Source organism: Mobula birostris, chromosome 3 (assembly GCF_030028105.1).
Source record: "Mobula birostris isolate sMobBir1 chromosome 3, sMobBir1.hap1, whole genome shotgun sequence".
Classification (NCBI taxonomy): domain Eukaryota; kingdom Metazoa; phylum Chordata; class Chondrichthyes; order Myliobatiformes; family Myliobatidae; genus Mobula; species Mobula birostris.
The window spans coordinates 105896355-105913598 of NC_092372.1; the positions used below are offsets into that span (position 1 = coordinate 105896355).

At 41.4% G+C, this 17244-nt stretch overlaps 1 protein-coding gene across 3 annotated transcripts in view; it reads left to right on the forward strand.

Annotated features, from left to right (window-relative positions):
- sec24d (SEC24 homolog D, COPII coat complex component) overlaps positions 1–17244 on the forward strand; it is a 194306-nt gene that overhangs the window by 102291 nt on the left and 74771 nt on the right. For all 3 annotated transcript variants that reach the window (XM_072253167.1, XM_072253168.1, XM_072253169.1), the window contains exons 11-13: positions 2147–2271; positions 9718–9909; positions 12946–13039. In XM_072253167.1, coding sequence (XP_072109268.1) covers positions 2147–2271; positions 9718–9909; positions 12946–13039 — 411 coding nt within the window. The remainder of the gene's footprint in view (positions 1–2146; positions 2272–9717; positions 9910–12945; positions 13040–17244) is intronic.

The following is a 17244-nucleotide window of genomic DNA, read 5'->3' on the forward strand; positions in this document are numbered from 1 at the left end:
TCAAACTGGTTCAGTCAGTTCATCCACGTCAGCCAAACACTGCGCCCAGACAACCAGATAACAGACTGTTCCTTCTGCAAGCCTGCATTTTACATAATATAGAGCTTCCTATCTGAAAATGGTCTCAGCAGAAGCTCATTGTGTCCATGTTCAGTTGCTCTACTTTAATTATTCCGTAACAAAAATCAGTTCATCAAGCAGTTCGCAAAATGGCAGTTGCAGGAACAATCTCACAAAATGGCTGCCTCCATTCCTGCAACCACTTGGCAAGAACAAAGACTTTATTTTGTCAGTTTCCATCACCCTTGCCTCCTTCCTGTTCACTGATTTGCACATTGTAGTTCTTTCTGGCAAGCATTAGTCAAGAATTGGAAAGTACGTACAACCTTATGTAAAAGGGGCATTTGTCCATTAGGTACATGCTCTACACCTGGAAAAGGTGATAAAGTTTACTTGAGAAACAGAAGTGAAATTATAGCCATTGTCAAAAAGATAATTTTTCCATTGATTGCTAAAACAGGTGATAGTTTAAACAGGTTAGTAAAATCTTATGATTGACAAATGAAAATCTGCTCTGAGACTAACAAATTTCTAAATTTAAATTTGCTAGTTTGTTAATTGAGTGAATTAAATATTTATTCAAGGGTAAAGGCAAACACATCATGACAACGTCCCACATTTTAAAGAACCAAAGTGTGGGATTCTTTTTTTAACCGCAGAAGTCATGTTAAACTCCTTTCCAATTCTAACTGCCAATGACATATCCACACAATGTGTTGGTGGAACTCAGCAGGCCAAGCAGCATCTATGGAAAAGAGTACAGTCGATGTTTCAGGCCAAGAACCTTCGGCTGGTCTGCTGAGTTCCTCTAGCACTTTGCGTGTGTTGCTTGGATTCCCAGTATCTGCAGATTTTCTCTTGTTTGCCAATGACATATGCTTGATTTTATTAATTAGAAAGCCTAATCTTTCCATTGCTATGTCAAGCTATTTCTAAAATTAGTGTAGCAGTAAAGAATTGTATGCCCACATTGCTGTTTTCATATTATAAATCAACTGCTAACTCTGTAGTTCTTATGACAATATCCTCAAATTTGAACAGTTTCTAAACTTCAATATGTTGATTAAATTCATTCAAACTTTAGTTAAGATAAAAATATCTCTGCCTAGAAGTTCTTGTATACATAAAATTGTGCGCTACTTTGGGGAACAAAGAAATCAAATGGCTGTGGGCCTATTGCTGCATATCTCCATAGCACCTTAGACCCCAGCAATTTTCATGATAGAAAAAGTGTGGCAATGGAGATCTGAAGACTGTGGGAGTAGACAGGAAATATGTAGGAGCATGGTTGGAGGTGCCTAATAGTGGGAAATCAGTAAGTGAGCTTAGGATTGTTTTCAGGTCCTGAGGGGGGGAGAACTGGAAAATAAGGGGGCCTGGGACGTGAAGCTGTTGCTGCACCTCAGACACCAGAGGGTAGGACATTAGGACTTTGTCAAGTACTGAGATATTGGAGCACTCAGGAGGCTTGGAATCTGCCTCCTCCCTATGATCTTCTGGGTTAATGGCACCTGTGACATTGGAGGGTAGGAGCCCTGAAATACTGGTGGTGAATTGTGAATTGCTGAGTTATCGAATGGTGGGAGGTACAAGAATTGCTTGGTTGGGGGTCTTAAGGTATTGAATGGTCGAATGACCTGAGATATTGGAGAGGAATATTGGAGGGGATGGGGATATTGGAGTATTGGGAGCTTGAGGCATTGAGGTCAGAGGTCTGAAACTTCAAGATCAGTCCACTTGGAACATGAGTCAGGGCCAGGATCATTGGAGAGCCTGGAAGATCAAAAAATATCCAATTCGATGCATAGCAGTTTAAAAATCTAATTCATCAAATTTGTTTTTATATTAGATAAATACTTGCCTCCTCTATCTTCAATAATAGATCTACTATTTAATGAATGTCTTTTTTAATACTACCTCTCATTCCCTTCTCCATTTACAAAGTGATTAAATATGCCTTTAACTTCATCACAGTTTTAGAAAATCCTTGTGGAATTCCAGGGCAACCCTACACCATCATCTGGGGGCCTACTCATTAAACTAAGATCTATGTTTTTTGTGTTCATATATCTATTTTTACTTACAGAACAGCAAGCCTCCTAAGCCACCAGCCTTCATATTCATGATAGACGTTTCGTACAGCAGTGTCAAAATCGGTTGTGTCAAATTAATATGCGAGGAGCTTAAGACCCTGCTAGATAAGTTACCAAGGTAAGCAGATTTGTTGGTTTTGTTATGACCGATAATAAGAAAGGTGTTTATCATTTCAGATATTTAAACTTGTCAACATGTATTGGAGATTTACAGCTCATATTAGATACAAACTGATAACCGAAATTCAAGTGGATGTTCAGTTCAGAGAATATTTATTATAGTGGTATATATCTAATTTGTAGTATACTGTGACCACAGGGGAATCATGGCAAGAAAACGTCTGTTTAACCAAGTCAATTAATGCCGATGTTCATGTTTTTTATCTCTTTAATTTGCCTTTCCATAAACATCTATTGTTTCTCTCTCTCCTAGATTCCTGTGAAATGATCAGTGCCATTCACCCAAGCTTATCAATGGGTTTAATGGTTATCATATACTTCTCCCAGTTTTATAGATTTAAATGCCCTTAGCCTTCACCTTTCTGGAGCTCAGCCTCTGCAGGTTTTCTGGTAACTACTGACTTCTCAGTTTTGGAAACACCGTTGGAAATCATTTTACACCTTCACTAGTGGATTTTGAAGCATATTGTTTGTAAGCATACAAAAGAACCAAGAGTAACAATACTCACCTCACCCTATAACTTGTGAAAAGCTTCACTTCCCATGTGTGCAAACTTTTCAACCCTGCTGCACTTTTACTGCTACTCCTGTACAATTGATCCTCTTACCACATCTCTTACAAGCCACCCTATTAAAAGCCCTGTAAAAGTCTGTTCACACTAGTCGCACGCATACCCACTACACGTTCTCTCTATTTCTTGTATTGCAAGTACTCTGTCATAATGCGACTATTAACAAATACCACTTCATTGTTCCTTTAACATTTCTAGAATGGGGCTAAGGGACCTTTGGCTACCACATTTACTCTTTTTCTTCTCGAGCAAAAGTGGTATGTTGCTGCTTCCCAAAGCAATAGTTAAAGCATGTATGTGATCTCAGCTGGAGACTGCTCCTTTTACCTTCACCAACCAAATGCCATCAGGCTCTTGGGTTGTGTTATCTTTAGAGTTGATTGCTTTCCTCTACTTCAAAATCTCATTTATTCTTTGTTCTCCTCTTACCTGCATTCTGATTTCTACCGTAAATCAAAGTGAAGTATGTACTATAATATCTCCGATCCATGCTTCGCCATAGTTGAAGCATCTGTGATCCATTAACTGTCTTGACCTCTCTTTATTTTAAAAAAATGTAAGTTACTAGTTACAAGAATTTTAAATGTTGTTTCTCTACTCTCCACAAGTTTCTTAACGTATTCCCTCTTAGACCTTCTAATCTTTCTTTATTTCCCAGATGCAGTTCTTTATTTCTTGTCCATCCCTTAGTCCAAGAGTCGTAGAGAAATACAGCACTGAAACAGGCCATTCGGCCCAGTTGGTTTATGCTGACCACAGCACCCTCCTTGTTTATTCCATTTGTTCATGTTTGGCCCATAATCCTCCAAGCTCCTCCTCTCAAAGTACCTATCCAAATGCTTTTTAAATGTTGCGCTTAGACCCGGCTTAACCATTTCCTCTGGCAGCTCAATCCAAGTACTCATTACCTTCTGTGTAAAGAAGTTACTACTTAGGTCTCTATTAAATCTTTATCTCCTCTTGTATCTGTACCCTCTCGTCTTGGACTCCCCAACCCTGGGAAAAAGTATATGATTGTCCACCTTATTCATAACCTTATAAATTTATAAACTTCTATGAGGTGTGCGCTCATTCTCCAGCACTGCAGGAAATAAAGACCAAGCACCCGATGATTCAGACTCTCTAGTCTAGGCAGCATCCTTGTATCTCACTTCTGCACCTCTCCAGGATGATAATGTCTTTCCTCGTGTTGTAACTGGATCGAACAAAATGGGTTTTGGTAGAGAAAATACACTTTACCTTTCACCCAAATCATAGATCACCAAAAGCATCGAAAAATTGGGAAATTCCTCTAAATATTTCCCTTTTAACACCATTGGTTTTCCCTTAAAGAAATGTCTCTTTTGTTCACGGCCTTCTGGGGAGCAGGTCTGCTCATTCGCACTATTCTCGCAGATACTTAGACTGCCATGAATTTGAGGGAAATAGCGGGAAGGTGTAAGTCAAAATGGATGGAAATCAGGGAGAAGAGATAATTAGAAAGGTTTAATAGATGGTGTGTACAGAGACTCCATGTTGTGTATTGTGCAGATCAAGCACCATGCTCTGTCCAGACCAAGGATGCAGAGCGTAGTAATATATCTAGTGCTCTTTATCAATACTACCTGCCTACCAAAAAGATAGATCATGTAACTCAATATGGAGGACTCACATATATAAATCTGATTCCGGAGGGTCCCCTTATGGTTCTCAATTTGGTTTACAATGGAACTTTTCACTATGGAATAATGGACATCATTGTTGTGACCTTTTGATAAATTTCTGTTGGGTAGTCAGAAACACACACTGGGCAAGTGTAGAAACAGATGGGGAAATGGGACACATGCTAGAGTCAACTGCAGAAGTAAGTATCTGATCTAATTTACATGTTTGCACAAATGAATTGAAAACATATTGAAACGTGCACAAATCTTATTTGGTGTGTAATTTAAGGTACGAAGCGCAGCCACGAATCAGATTCTAACAGAATATGCATACCATTGGGCTTAAGTAAAGGCAAATATGGAAGTGTAATGCAGTAAACTGCAGGAGCATTAGTAAAATGTATTTACTCATATCATAAAGCATCACCCACAATTTAGTAAGAAGACAGCCTAGTAATTTGCCTTACACCTCATAAATCCAGGTGCCAGCAGATAAAGTAAACTATTATCAGGTTTATTTTATATATCCACAGAAAGAATGAGCAAGCATGGAATTAAATTCAATTCTGTTGGTCTTCAAGCAGCTACCTAAGATTTCTAAGAAACTACTTGTAACTTTCCAATTGAGAGGTTTTAAATAATAAAAAAAATTCATGTTCTAGAATCATGAACTTTCTCAGACAGTAAAGTATTTTTGAAATGTATTCAGTATTCAAATGGGGAGAAATGGCAGTTAATTTGCATACAGCAAACTCATTTACAGAAAGATGTTAAAACTACCAGATTATCTATTTTATGGATTAAGAAATTGGCATTATTAGCTTTGATCTTAAAGATGATTCCCTTAATCTTCTATAACTACTTGCGAGGAGAGCTAAGTCCTGAATTCAACATTTTATTTGAGAAATATCAACTCATCTGTGCCACACAGCACTGGATTTCTACTTTGAATTTTATAAAATCACCACCTTCTTCTCCGTGATTAATCTAATGACATTGAAATCGTGCTCCCAGATATAAATATTTAACGCTATCAGAGACAACCCTTACTACTTTCCTTTCATAAACCAAACCTTATGCTTAGCATGACACCATTATGTCCCAGTTTTATTCACCAAAGCTTCTCAGCCTTTTGGCGAAGATCAAATGTATGATTGGACTAGACTCACTGAGGTCAAGAGGGTGATAAGATCTTAACCTGCTGATATAGGGGTGGATCTTCATACTGACTAGGAAACCAATCTAGTACCCCTTTCCAGCAATCGACACTCAGCTGCCAGCATATCGACTGGAGGGCCTGACATCCGAAATCTTGACAGAGGAGTGCTGAAGGATCTCAGTGAGGAAAATAGTTTCAACAGGGTCCGCTTCATTCGGAAGGTTCTGCTCAACTGCTTCCTGTATGCTATGCAAACAGGAAGGCCACCACACAAATGACTGCCAGGAGAGCAAACGCTGTAACCACTGCCCAAAACGTGACGGCTCTTATATACAAGCAACAGGAGGGGGAGCTGGGAAAGAAATGCTCAGGCAAATGCTGACATGTCCACCACCAGCACAGAGGCCAGGACCAGCATTAGTTTAGAGACTGTAACTGTGGAAAGGTCAACCACCTTGAGCTCCCACAAACACCCCTCTCCCTGCTGCCAGAAAACCCTAGACCCCTCCACAAGACGAGAAAAAGTCCATGGAGGAGGGAATGGAGAGGGATAAGAAGAAGAATGGCGGGTGGTGAAGAGGAAGGAGTCTCAGAAGACACCACTCGAGACAACGGGCTAACGAAAATGAAAGGAAGGGAAAGAAAAGGGCAAGGCAGCAAACAGATTCTGACAACCTATCCTCATTGGAGGATGAAGCAAGTGCAGGAAAGCTGCAGCCCAGGCAGAGGGAATGCACAACAGGAGAGGGAAAAGTCAGAAAGAGAAAATACGCATGGAGAAGGTGTTCTGCTGACATCCCAGCTGGTCGTTCTGGCTGGAGACTTCAACCGCATCATCGAGGTGGCTGGACAATCTGGTAATTCCGACAGCAGGCTGCCCTGATGGAAGTGGTTAAAATAGCCAAGTTGCACAACGTCTTCAGCACCACTGCAGATGGAGAACGGCCACAACCTACCGGGTCGCAGTCAGACGGAGAGCAGCCACGACCTACCGGGTCGCAGTCAGAAGAAGAGCAGCCACGACCTACCCAGTCACAGTCAGACGGAGAGCGGCCACGACCTACCGGGTCGCAGTCAGACAGAGAGCGGCCACGACCTACCCGGTCACAGTCAGACGGAGAGCGGCCACGACCTACCCGGTCGCAGTCAGATGGAGAGCGGCCACTTCCTACCCAGTCGCAGTCAGAAGAAGAGCGGCCACGACCTACCCAGTCGCAATCACACTGCTCAGCCAACTCCCAGATCGATTTCCTCTTCCTGTCAGATTCACTGACATCACTTCGGTGTTCTTCTCTGCCACTGCCTTCTACAAGCCTCCTGTCATCTCCGGGAGGACCAGACGGCAGACAAGGGGACATGGAAGCTGAACATTAAGCTGCTGACTCCAGGGGGACATTAAGGAACTAGAGCGGGAGTTTGGCAGTTGGAGAACCTTGAAACCCTTTGTTGATTTTCCTGTTCACTGACGGGAAGTGACCAAGGAGGCTATCAGGCAGTTGTTCATCTGCAAAGGGGTTCAGGAAGCAAGGCAGGAACAGAGGGAACTGTGTAAACTCCAGACAGAGTTGCAGCAACTTCTTCTTCTGCAGTGAAAGGGGGGTGGATGTGCGGGTGGAGTTACAAGAGGTGGACAGCCGGCAAGCCGAACACTTTGCTACCGAATCCTCCAAGATCATCTTCCAATCCTGTGGAACCGGATGAGATGTGCTCCTGTTTCTTCTTCCAGAAGGTTCATGATGGAGCTCTGTGATCCGGAGGAAGGAGATGGTTCAGGAGCATCTTCACAGGTGGAGGTAATGAAGATCTATAGATCCTTCTATGCCGGTCTGGATGACAGGAAGACCACAGACACCACAGCCTCCCAGAATTTCCGGTCGTCTATCACACAGGTGTTATATGATAGCAAGTGGAAGAGTCTGGACCAGGCACTGACCCTGGAGGTGCTGACTTGCTCCATCCATTCCTTTGGCTCGAATAAAAGTCGCAGAAGCGACAGCTTACTGGCTGAGTTGTACTGAGCTCTGTGGGACTGGATGGGCCCAGACCGGATGGAAGTGTGCAATGCTATGCATGCTTCTAGCTGACAGAATGTCAGAATACATGGGAAAGGGCATCATTGCCCTCATCTAAAAGCAGAAGGGGAAGAGGGGTGACATCAGGCATTGGAGATCCATTTCATTGTTGAGTTTAGACTATCAGATTCTGTCCAAGGCCATTGCCAACAGGATCAAATCTGTTCTGAGACAGATGATCCATCTGGACTAAACCTGTGCTGTACCTGGCAGGAAGATCTTTGACAGCCTTGTCTTGCTGAGGGACTCCATTGCATATGTGTAGAATAGGAGGGTGGATGCTTCCCTGGTCAGCTTGGACCGGGAGAAAGCGTTTGACAGGATATCACACATGTATGAGAGGGACATACTCCCCAAAATTGGATTTATGAAGGGAATCAGGAATTGGATCCAACTACTCCACACAGATATCTATAATGCAGTCCAAGTCAACAGGCGAGAAACAAATTGCTTACCCATCAAGTCTGGAGTCAAGCAGGGTTTCCCGTTCTCCCCTGTCTTGTTTGTGTGCTGTATAGAACCTTCTGCTGAAACCATCAGGAAGGATGAGAGCATGCCGGGCAGTGGAGGACCCAAGTGAAAGCCTCCCTGTATGTGGATGATATCACCATCTTCTGCTCAGATATGAGTTTAGTTTGAGTTGGCATCAGAGGCCAGGGTTATCCACATGAAGAGCAAAGCCATGCTCTTCAGCAACAGAGCAGACCGATCCAGTTCTCCTTTACCATCAGGGCCGCTTAAGTGAATACACTGGGATCTGTTCAGTGGGGCCAAGGTGTGCAACAAGAATTGGCTGGAACAGACTGGGAAGATAAAACAGAAATTGGGACTGTGGGGAGGGCAACAGTTGTTGACAATTGGGAAGGACTTAGTCATCAGGTGTGAGTTGCTCTCAGAACTGCTGTACTTGGCACAGGTGTGGCCCATTCCCTGCTCCTCCATGCTGGCTTCAGGTTCACCTGGGGATCCAAGATGGAGCAGGTCAGATGGGTCACAATGCACAAGTCCCTAGATAATAGGGGCAAAAATGTACCCAATACTGCCCTCAACCTGATGACCCCATTTTCATGTGGCTGCATCAGGGTATGTGCAGAACCTAAATATAGTACATGGGCTCCAAGCCCCTCAATTATTGTAGTATTTAATATAAAACCCCAGCATGTCCCAGGAGTGGCAGTGGTGCTAGAACTGTATGGAGAGAATTGACCATGTACGTGAAGAATGGACAGGCATGAAACGGTTTATTCTTGTAAGTTTATTTTTCTAAAATTAAAAATCTATCCACCATTGTGTTCATCCATACTGAGATACTGAGTCCCACTCTTGTTTAAAATGTCATCATTTGTTGATATTGCTGCAATACCAAACTTCTGCAGTCCCAAACAATTCTGTACGTCACCCTCTGTTGCATAGATCTCTTTTAATTGCCTATTTTAGATGTTCTATTTTCTGTTGCTTCTGGTTCCAACTCTGGAACTCCCTTCCCTGAAGTTTTCCTTGCTGTTGTACTTCTAAGATCTTCCTTCAAATGTGTCCCACCTTTCTTGGTCTTCCCTGATTTATTTGTTTTGCTAAATTTCTGCAGCTGTAAAACAAATGCAAGTTGTGGCTTGTAACTACAACTAATTCAGAGAAGTGGCAAGTTCTCAACAGAATATACAACTATTGATTTCAAACTTTAACACAAATTTTGGGTCAAATTGGCATTCCATCTTAGTCTCAATAGAAAATCAGAAATCCACCAGTATCACTAACAGTGATATCTCATTAAAGGTGTTGCAAAATTCAGGTTAGTATTGACATCACTTTTTTCACTGGTGTGTTAGTTGGGCAGCAGTACATAACTGATACATTTGCAATTTTGTTTCAAAAACTGGTAATGTATTTTATTTAAAATCTATTAGCAATAATTTCTTTCATATTCAAATTGCTTTACAGGGTAGATCAGGCAGAGACTTCTGCCATTAGGGTCGGCTTTGTCACTTACAACAAGGTTCTACACTTCTACAATCTTAAAAGCAGTCTTGCACAGCCACAGATGTTAGTAGTGTCAGATGTTGGAGAGATGTTTGTTCCTCTTCTGGATGGCTTCCTTGTCAATGTCCAGGAATCGCGAAATGTCATAAACAAGTAAGAGAAAAAGCATTAATCATTATATCTACCAAATGTTATTGTTTATTCAAATGTCTAACTTGTTATGTTATTACTTGTAACTAAATATCAGTGAGAAAAATACTTTTAAGTTATGTCCTGATTTGGATATGACCAAAACAGAGTATGTGATTGCATTTTCATAAACTTCAACCCGAAGGGCAGAGACGGTTGTTGGTTATAGTAAAGGAATAGTGAAGATCACTTCTCCTTCCTTTAAGTCTTTCTTTTTCCTTGGCTGATGGAAATTACTACACTTACTCCTTGTAAGGAAAACAAAAGTCAGTATGTCTGGCATGATTCTTGTGACTTAAGTGTTCTGATCCTGAAATTTTGCAGGAGACTGGGGAATGTTGCAAAAAACTGTTGTTTTGTTGCTCTTTTGGGTTTTTGCTGATCTCCCATTGCAGTTAGAGGCTGAATGAACTACCTTTGCACCAAGAATAGTGCATTTTCAAAAATTGAAATATTATGATGAACGAATCTCAGTGTATCAGTGCATGGCAAGTTGTATTATTGTGTTCATTCATCTACATTTTTAGACAGTTAGCTTACTTTTAACTTTTCAACTTTTCTGGAGCATTTAAGTAGCTTTTAAAAAAAACTGGCGGTTGTTTTATATTAAATTGGGTCTTGTCACCTGGCCAAATTCAAGATTTTTTTTTTAAATGTTCTGCTAATAGCTTGTTGCCTGTAAGTATGTTATGCATCCATAGCAACCGAAGGACAAAAACACTTTATCTTTTGTTGGGAGCTGGTACATACTAGCTCTGTGAATACTGTTTCTCTGATCTTCTACGTAAGTCATTTTAAATGGACATCTGTGATTATTTGCATATAAATGCACCTTTTGGCATAAGAAGTGTGCGAATGGCAGTTCTCCCCCTCCCCCTCCAACTTTCAAATCCCTTACTCACTCTTCCTTCAGTTAGTCCTGATGAAGGGTCTCGGCCTGAAACGTCAACTGCACCTCTTCCTAGAGATGCTGCCTGGCCTGCTGCATTCACCAGCAACTTTTATGTGTGCTGAATGGCAGTGAGATTCTCTTTATGTAGATCTCACTTCAGATCCACATCTCTTGCTTTAATTCTGCTGGGGGTTCTTCTACACTCCAGGAAATAAAGTCCTAACCTGTTCAATCTTTCCCTGTAACTCAACTCCTGAAGACCCAGCAACATCTTAGTAAATCTTCTCTGCACTCTGTCAATCTTGCTGATATCCTTCCTATAGTTAGGTGACCAGAACCGTACACAATACTCCAAATGGGCATTCACAGTAAATACAAAGAAACCTACAAAACTGCACGCATTTGGACAAATTGTGCAAATGCAAAAAAACCCCAAAATAATAATAACAACTAAATAAATAAATTATAATAGCTGAGAACCTGAGTTGTAGAATCCTTAAAGGTGAGTCCGTAGTTTGTGCAATCAGTTCAGTATTGGGGTGAGTGAAGTTATCCACTCTGGTTCAAGAGCCTGATGATTAGGGAGTAATAACTGTTCCTGAACCCAGTGGTGTGGGACCTAAGGATCCTATAGCACTTTCCTGATGGCAGCGGCAAGAAGAGCGCATAGCCTAAATGGTGAGTGCCCTAGATCAGTGGTCCCCAACCTCCGGGCTGCAAAGCACGCAGGGGTGCAGCGGTAGCCGGAACGCACCCAGCACATCTTTAAGAAAAAAGCTGAAATAAACAAGCTAATTAATTAACTGCTGCCCCAGATCAGAGGGAATTGCCGATTTTGCTTGCTCTACACGATGTTCATTCCTCTTTCCAGGGCGCTGGAGCCTTTAGCTGTTCCATTGTTTGGTCAATTTAAACGCCAGCCCAGACAAGCTGAAAAGACAGGGCTGTCAGGATCGAGGTGACATGTTGAATCTACACAAACTTCTAATAAAGTATCGGCACTGCCGTGCTTTCTTTGTAATGACAGTTACGTGCTGGTCCCAGGACAGATCTTCTGACACTTTTCAGAGAGAGAAACGTCGATCCTTAATGCCGAAGAATTTAAAATTATTGACCCTCTCCACCTCAGTCCCTCTAATAAAGATGGGCTTCTGGCATGCTTTGCGGCCCAGAGGTTGGGGACCACTGACCTCGATGATAGATGTTGCCATCCTGTGACAGCACTCCTTGTAGGTATACTCAATGGTAGGGAGGGCTTTACCTGTGGCTGTATCCACTAATTCTTGTAGGCTTTTCCATTCAAAGCATTGGTGTTTCCATACCAGGCCATGAACCAACCAGTCAGTATACTCTCCACTGTGCATCTATAGAAGTTTGTCAAGTTTTACATGATATGCCGAATCTTTGCAAACTTCTAAGGAAGTAGAGGCACTGCAGTGCCATCTTTGTAATGCTACCTATGTGTTGATCCAAGGACTGATCATCTGAAATGACAATGCCGAGGAATTTAAAGTTGCTGACACTCTCCATCTCTGTTCCCCTGATGAACTGGCTCATGAACCTCCAGGTTCTTCCTCCTGTAGTGAATAATCAGCTCCTTGGTCTCGCTGACATTGAGTGAGAGTTGCTGGTTGTGGCATCACTCGACCAGATTTTCAGACTCCCTCCAATATGCTGATTTGTCACCACTTTTGATTTGGCCAACAACATTGGTGGTGTCAGCAAACTTAAATACAGAACTGGAGCTGTGCATAGCTTCACAGTCATAAAGCTGTGCTGATGGTGATTGTGGAAGAGATCTTGGTGCTAATCAAACTGACTGGGGTCTGCGAGTGAGGAAATCGAGGATCCAGTTGCACACAAGGTGTTGAGGCTAAGGTCTTAGTGCTTATTGATTAGTCTTGAAGGGGTTATAATATTGACTGTAGATCTTCAGTAAATGCAGATCATCCTGATGTATAGCATAGATATTCTGACAGGGATTATAATACAACAGCTATGTGCTGACTGCAAGCTAGGTTATTATCAGAGGCCAATGTACTGAGTAAGGGGTAGTGTTCAGTATCAGTCAAACCCTTAAACATTAATTTTGATTTTTTTTCTCATAGTTTATTGGACCAGATCCCTGAAATGTTTGCTGAAACTAGTGAAAGTGAAACAGTCTTTGCCCCAGTAATCCAGGCTGGACTGGAAGCAATGAAGGTTTGATTTTTTTTATTCCTTAACTTGTGCTTGGTATGTTTGAATAATGAAATAAAAAAACAAACTCAAGGTTTTGCTATGCTTTTCCAGATTTGTAATCAATGAAGGGCAGGTTATTCACCACTGACCTATAAACAAAAAAAGTATGCACCTGATGACTGCAGATCTCCCAATGCTAATGAGTTGCAAGTGCCAGCATCTTCTTCAATTGCAATACACTTTGTGCATCATATAGTGACAGCGGTTGTAGCATTTCTCATAGGATCCAAAAGAAAAACTTAGTTGGCCAGGTTGGCTGCCAGAGCTGTTAAGAAGATTAATATTTTTGAATGCTTCTTACGTTCTGAAACATTCAAAAGAAATTCCAAAACAAAAGTTTTATATGGGGAGCTGTTGGTCACATCTGTTTAACTATCCCTTGCACTTGGCAAATAGGTGGGGATATGAAACCCAAGTGCAACTTTGACTTCTATCATGCTCATTTTGTTGCTACCACTTCCTGGAACCACTATGGAGGTGGCGGCCAAGATCCTAAGAATTAGCTAGAGTGATCCTAAAGTGTTAACTTGGAGGAAGATGGTCTTGAGTATAGAAGCAAAGGATAAAACCGATGCTGCAGTCAAGTTAGCTCATGCAATCAATAGGTGTCTTGGCTAGGTATCCATTTGCAGGGTTAAGTGACCCTTGTATCTTGGTGTGAGGCAAGTTACAATAACAATGACCAATATGTAAAGATTCCTGTGATTAGCAAGGCTAGATTAATCATTGTAAAATGGGTAAGACTCAGAATGGCTGTCACAGGATTATTTACCTCATTTTGTTCCCCAGAGTCCAATCACAACTGGTCAAGTTTTGACATCCAAAGTAATTATGCTAATTAATCTAGTAAAATATTAAAATTATATTCTATTTATTGGTTATGTTGTATCAATGTAAATACGTCCATGAGGAAAAAATTGAATATAATTTAAAATATTGAGGTTGAGTTATCTACAAATTGAACACAATTTAAATCTATATTTTGTATCTTTTTAGCAGTAAGCAATTCCATTTTTGACTAAAATAATTTTCTAATAGTTCGTTCTTCTATTTTAGCAGCTTTACAAGTGCTGATTGATTGTATTATAGGAACACTGAATAGCTGTCCATACTTGTCAAAAGGAAGCTGTCCAGCCAAAGTGCCAAAGCACCAAAGCACCAGGCCTGCAGCCCTCTGATAACAACTCTTCACTGATCTGAGTATTTCCTTGATGCCATCAGATTTCCTACCTCTGTCTTCCAGATAGTTCTGTATCTCTGCCCCATGAATGAAAAAAAACCTTTTTATTCTCACTTCTAGTTGTTATACCAACTATATCACTGAACATCCTGATTAATTCATTAAACTAAAATCAGCCAAAAACGAGATCTTGGTAACAAAATGTGATTGCTAGTTATGAACACATTCAGTTGCTGGCTTTATAAACCCAAAATTCTCAGCTTATCTCTGAACATTGTGGAGAATTTGTTTATTTTTAGATTGATGCATGGTATTTATTGGACTTGATCAGCCATTTCTGCGTATAAAGCTGAAATGTCAGTCCTTAATCTCACTTCTCAGAATTAAATGCTGGGGGTGGGGGGCAGTTATTGTAACAGAACTCTCTGATTGTAATGTTTTTTGAAAGAACCATTTACAATTGCTTTATTAATGTAGGTAGTATACTTTCTGAAGCCAATTGTAAGTTAAAGTGCCTTTAAGTGAAAGGATGGATCCAAATGCTGTTTTGTTCCCAAAGATAGACTTTGTCGTTTGTCACACATTATTGTGTCAAATGACTGCGGCCAACATGTTTCTGTACTTCGGCTTCAGATGTATAACTGAACTTTACAGTGATAGAGCACAACTATTTTCTTTCAAGATTAGAATTAACCCTATCTTGGAATTTGAAAGTCTGGACATGGTCAATAGTTGACAGTTTATGGATATGGCATAAGTTACTGGAGACAATTTTGAACTGCAGTCTGTCATGTTAATGAGTCAAAACACGGTAACTAACAGATGATTTTATTAAAATCAGTTGCTCTATGAGGAGAATTGGAATTGGTTTATTATTGTTTCACATTCATGGAGATCAAGCCATTACAGTGCACTGAGGTAAAATAAAGTGTACAGCTGCAGAGAAATGTAGTGCAGGTGAACAATGAAATGCAAGATCCTAATGAGGTAGTAACGAGGTCAACATTCCAACTTGTCATTCTCAGGAGCCATTTAACGGACTTATAACAATTGGGAAGGAGCCTGGTAGTTTGTGGTTTCAGACTTTTGTATCTTCTGACAAGAAAGAGGGAAGAAGAGGGAATGTCTGGGTTTTGAGGGTCTTTGATTATGCTGAGGCAGCAAGGATTGAATGAGCAAAGGTTGGTGTCCATGACAGGTTGAGCTGTGTGCACAATTCCCTGCATTTTCTTGCAGTCACATGCAGATTATTTAGCATACCAAACCCTCCTGTATCCTAATAGAATGCTTTCTATGGTGTAGCAATTAAAAAAAAATTGCTATGTGTTGATGGGGACATGGCAAATTTCTTTATCCTCCTGAGGAACTTGAGGCACTGGTGAGCTTTCTTAGCCGTGGCATCTATGTTATTGGACCAGGGCAGTCTAATAGTGATGTTCACTCCCAGGAACCTAAAGCTGTCAACTTTCTTAACCTCAACACATTGATGTAGACAGGAGCATGTGCACTGTCCCCTTCCTGAAGTCAATGACCAGCTCGTGTTTTGCTCACATTGAGGGAAAGATTGTTGTCATAATACCATGGTACTAAGCTCTCTATTTCCTTCCTGTACTCAAACCAAAACAAGGGTGTTGACTCAAGTGCATGTCTAGGTTTTAAGCTGATAATATAATCAAGGAATGGTTTCAATGAATGGTGCGTGCCAATTGATTCCAGTCCTTGATCGGAATAATCTGATCAAGTTCCAAAAGAAGCCTTTGGTGTTTGCTTAGAAATCACTCACTATATGTTTTTGAAATTTTATGCAAACTATACTCAGTCAAACAGTTCAGGTTTTGCATTCTGATATTGAGCAGTTAATGCATTTTATCTGTTTACTTCCTGAACTATAGGTGAAACTATTGAAAATAGTGTGGTCATTGGTGCCAAGCTCCCAGTATTTCGGTTCTTTGCATCACATCACCTGCACCTACTGGTGTGGCCCTTGGCATCTAGTACTCAGTGTAGGGTTGTGTGATCATCTCCCCCTCATTGTCTGTCCTCCATTGTGGTAATCTCAACACCTTCCAAAGATCATAACTCCTCCATCACCCATCTGTCACCTTCTCAACCTGACACTCCCTCCAAAATTCAACGCTGACAGCCCCTCACCCTCCACTATCCCTTAACTGATCATATTTTTGAGGATGTGACTAAACACATTGATGATGGTAGAGCAGTAGATGTAATGTATATGGATTTCAGCAAGGCATTTGATAAAGTACCCCATGCAAGGCTTATTGAGAAAGTAAGGAGGCATGGGATCCAAGGGGAAATTGCTTTGTGGATCCAGAACTGGCTTGCCCACAGAAGGCAAAGAGTGGTTGTAGACGGGTCATATTTTGTATGGAGTTTGGTGACCAGTGGTGTGCCTCAGGGATCTGTTCTGGGGCCCCTACTCTTCGTGATTTTTATAAATGACCTGGATGAGGAAGTGGAGGGATGGGTTAGTAAATCTGCTGATGACACAAAGGTTGGGGGTGTTGTGGATAGTGTGGAGGGCTGTCAGAGGTTACAGTGGAACATCGATAGGATGCAAAACTGGGCTGAGAAGTGGCAGATGGAGTTCAACACAGGTAAGTGTGAGGTGGTTCATTTTGGCAGAATATAGCATTAATGGTAAGACCTGGCAGTGTTGAGGGTCAGAGAGATCTTGGGGTCCAAGTTCATAGGACACTCAAAGCTGCTATGCAGGTTGACTCTGTGGTTAAGAAAGCATATGTTGCATTAGCCTTCCTCAATCGTGGGATTGAGTTTAGGAGCCAAGAGGTAATGTTGCAGCTATATAGGACTCTGGTCAGGCCCCACTTGGAGTACTGCGTTCAGTTCTGGTCGCCTCACTACAGGAAGGATGTGGAAACCATAGAAAGGTGCAGAGGAGTTTTACAAGGATGTTGCCTGGATTGGGGAGCATGCCTTATGAGAATAGGTTGAGCGAACTCGGCCT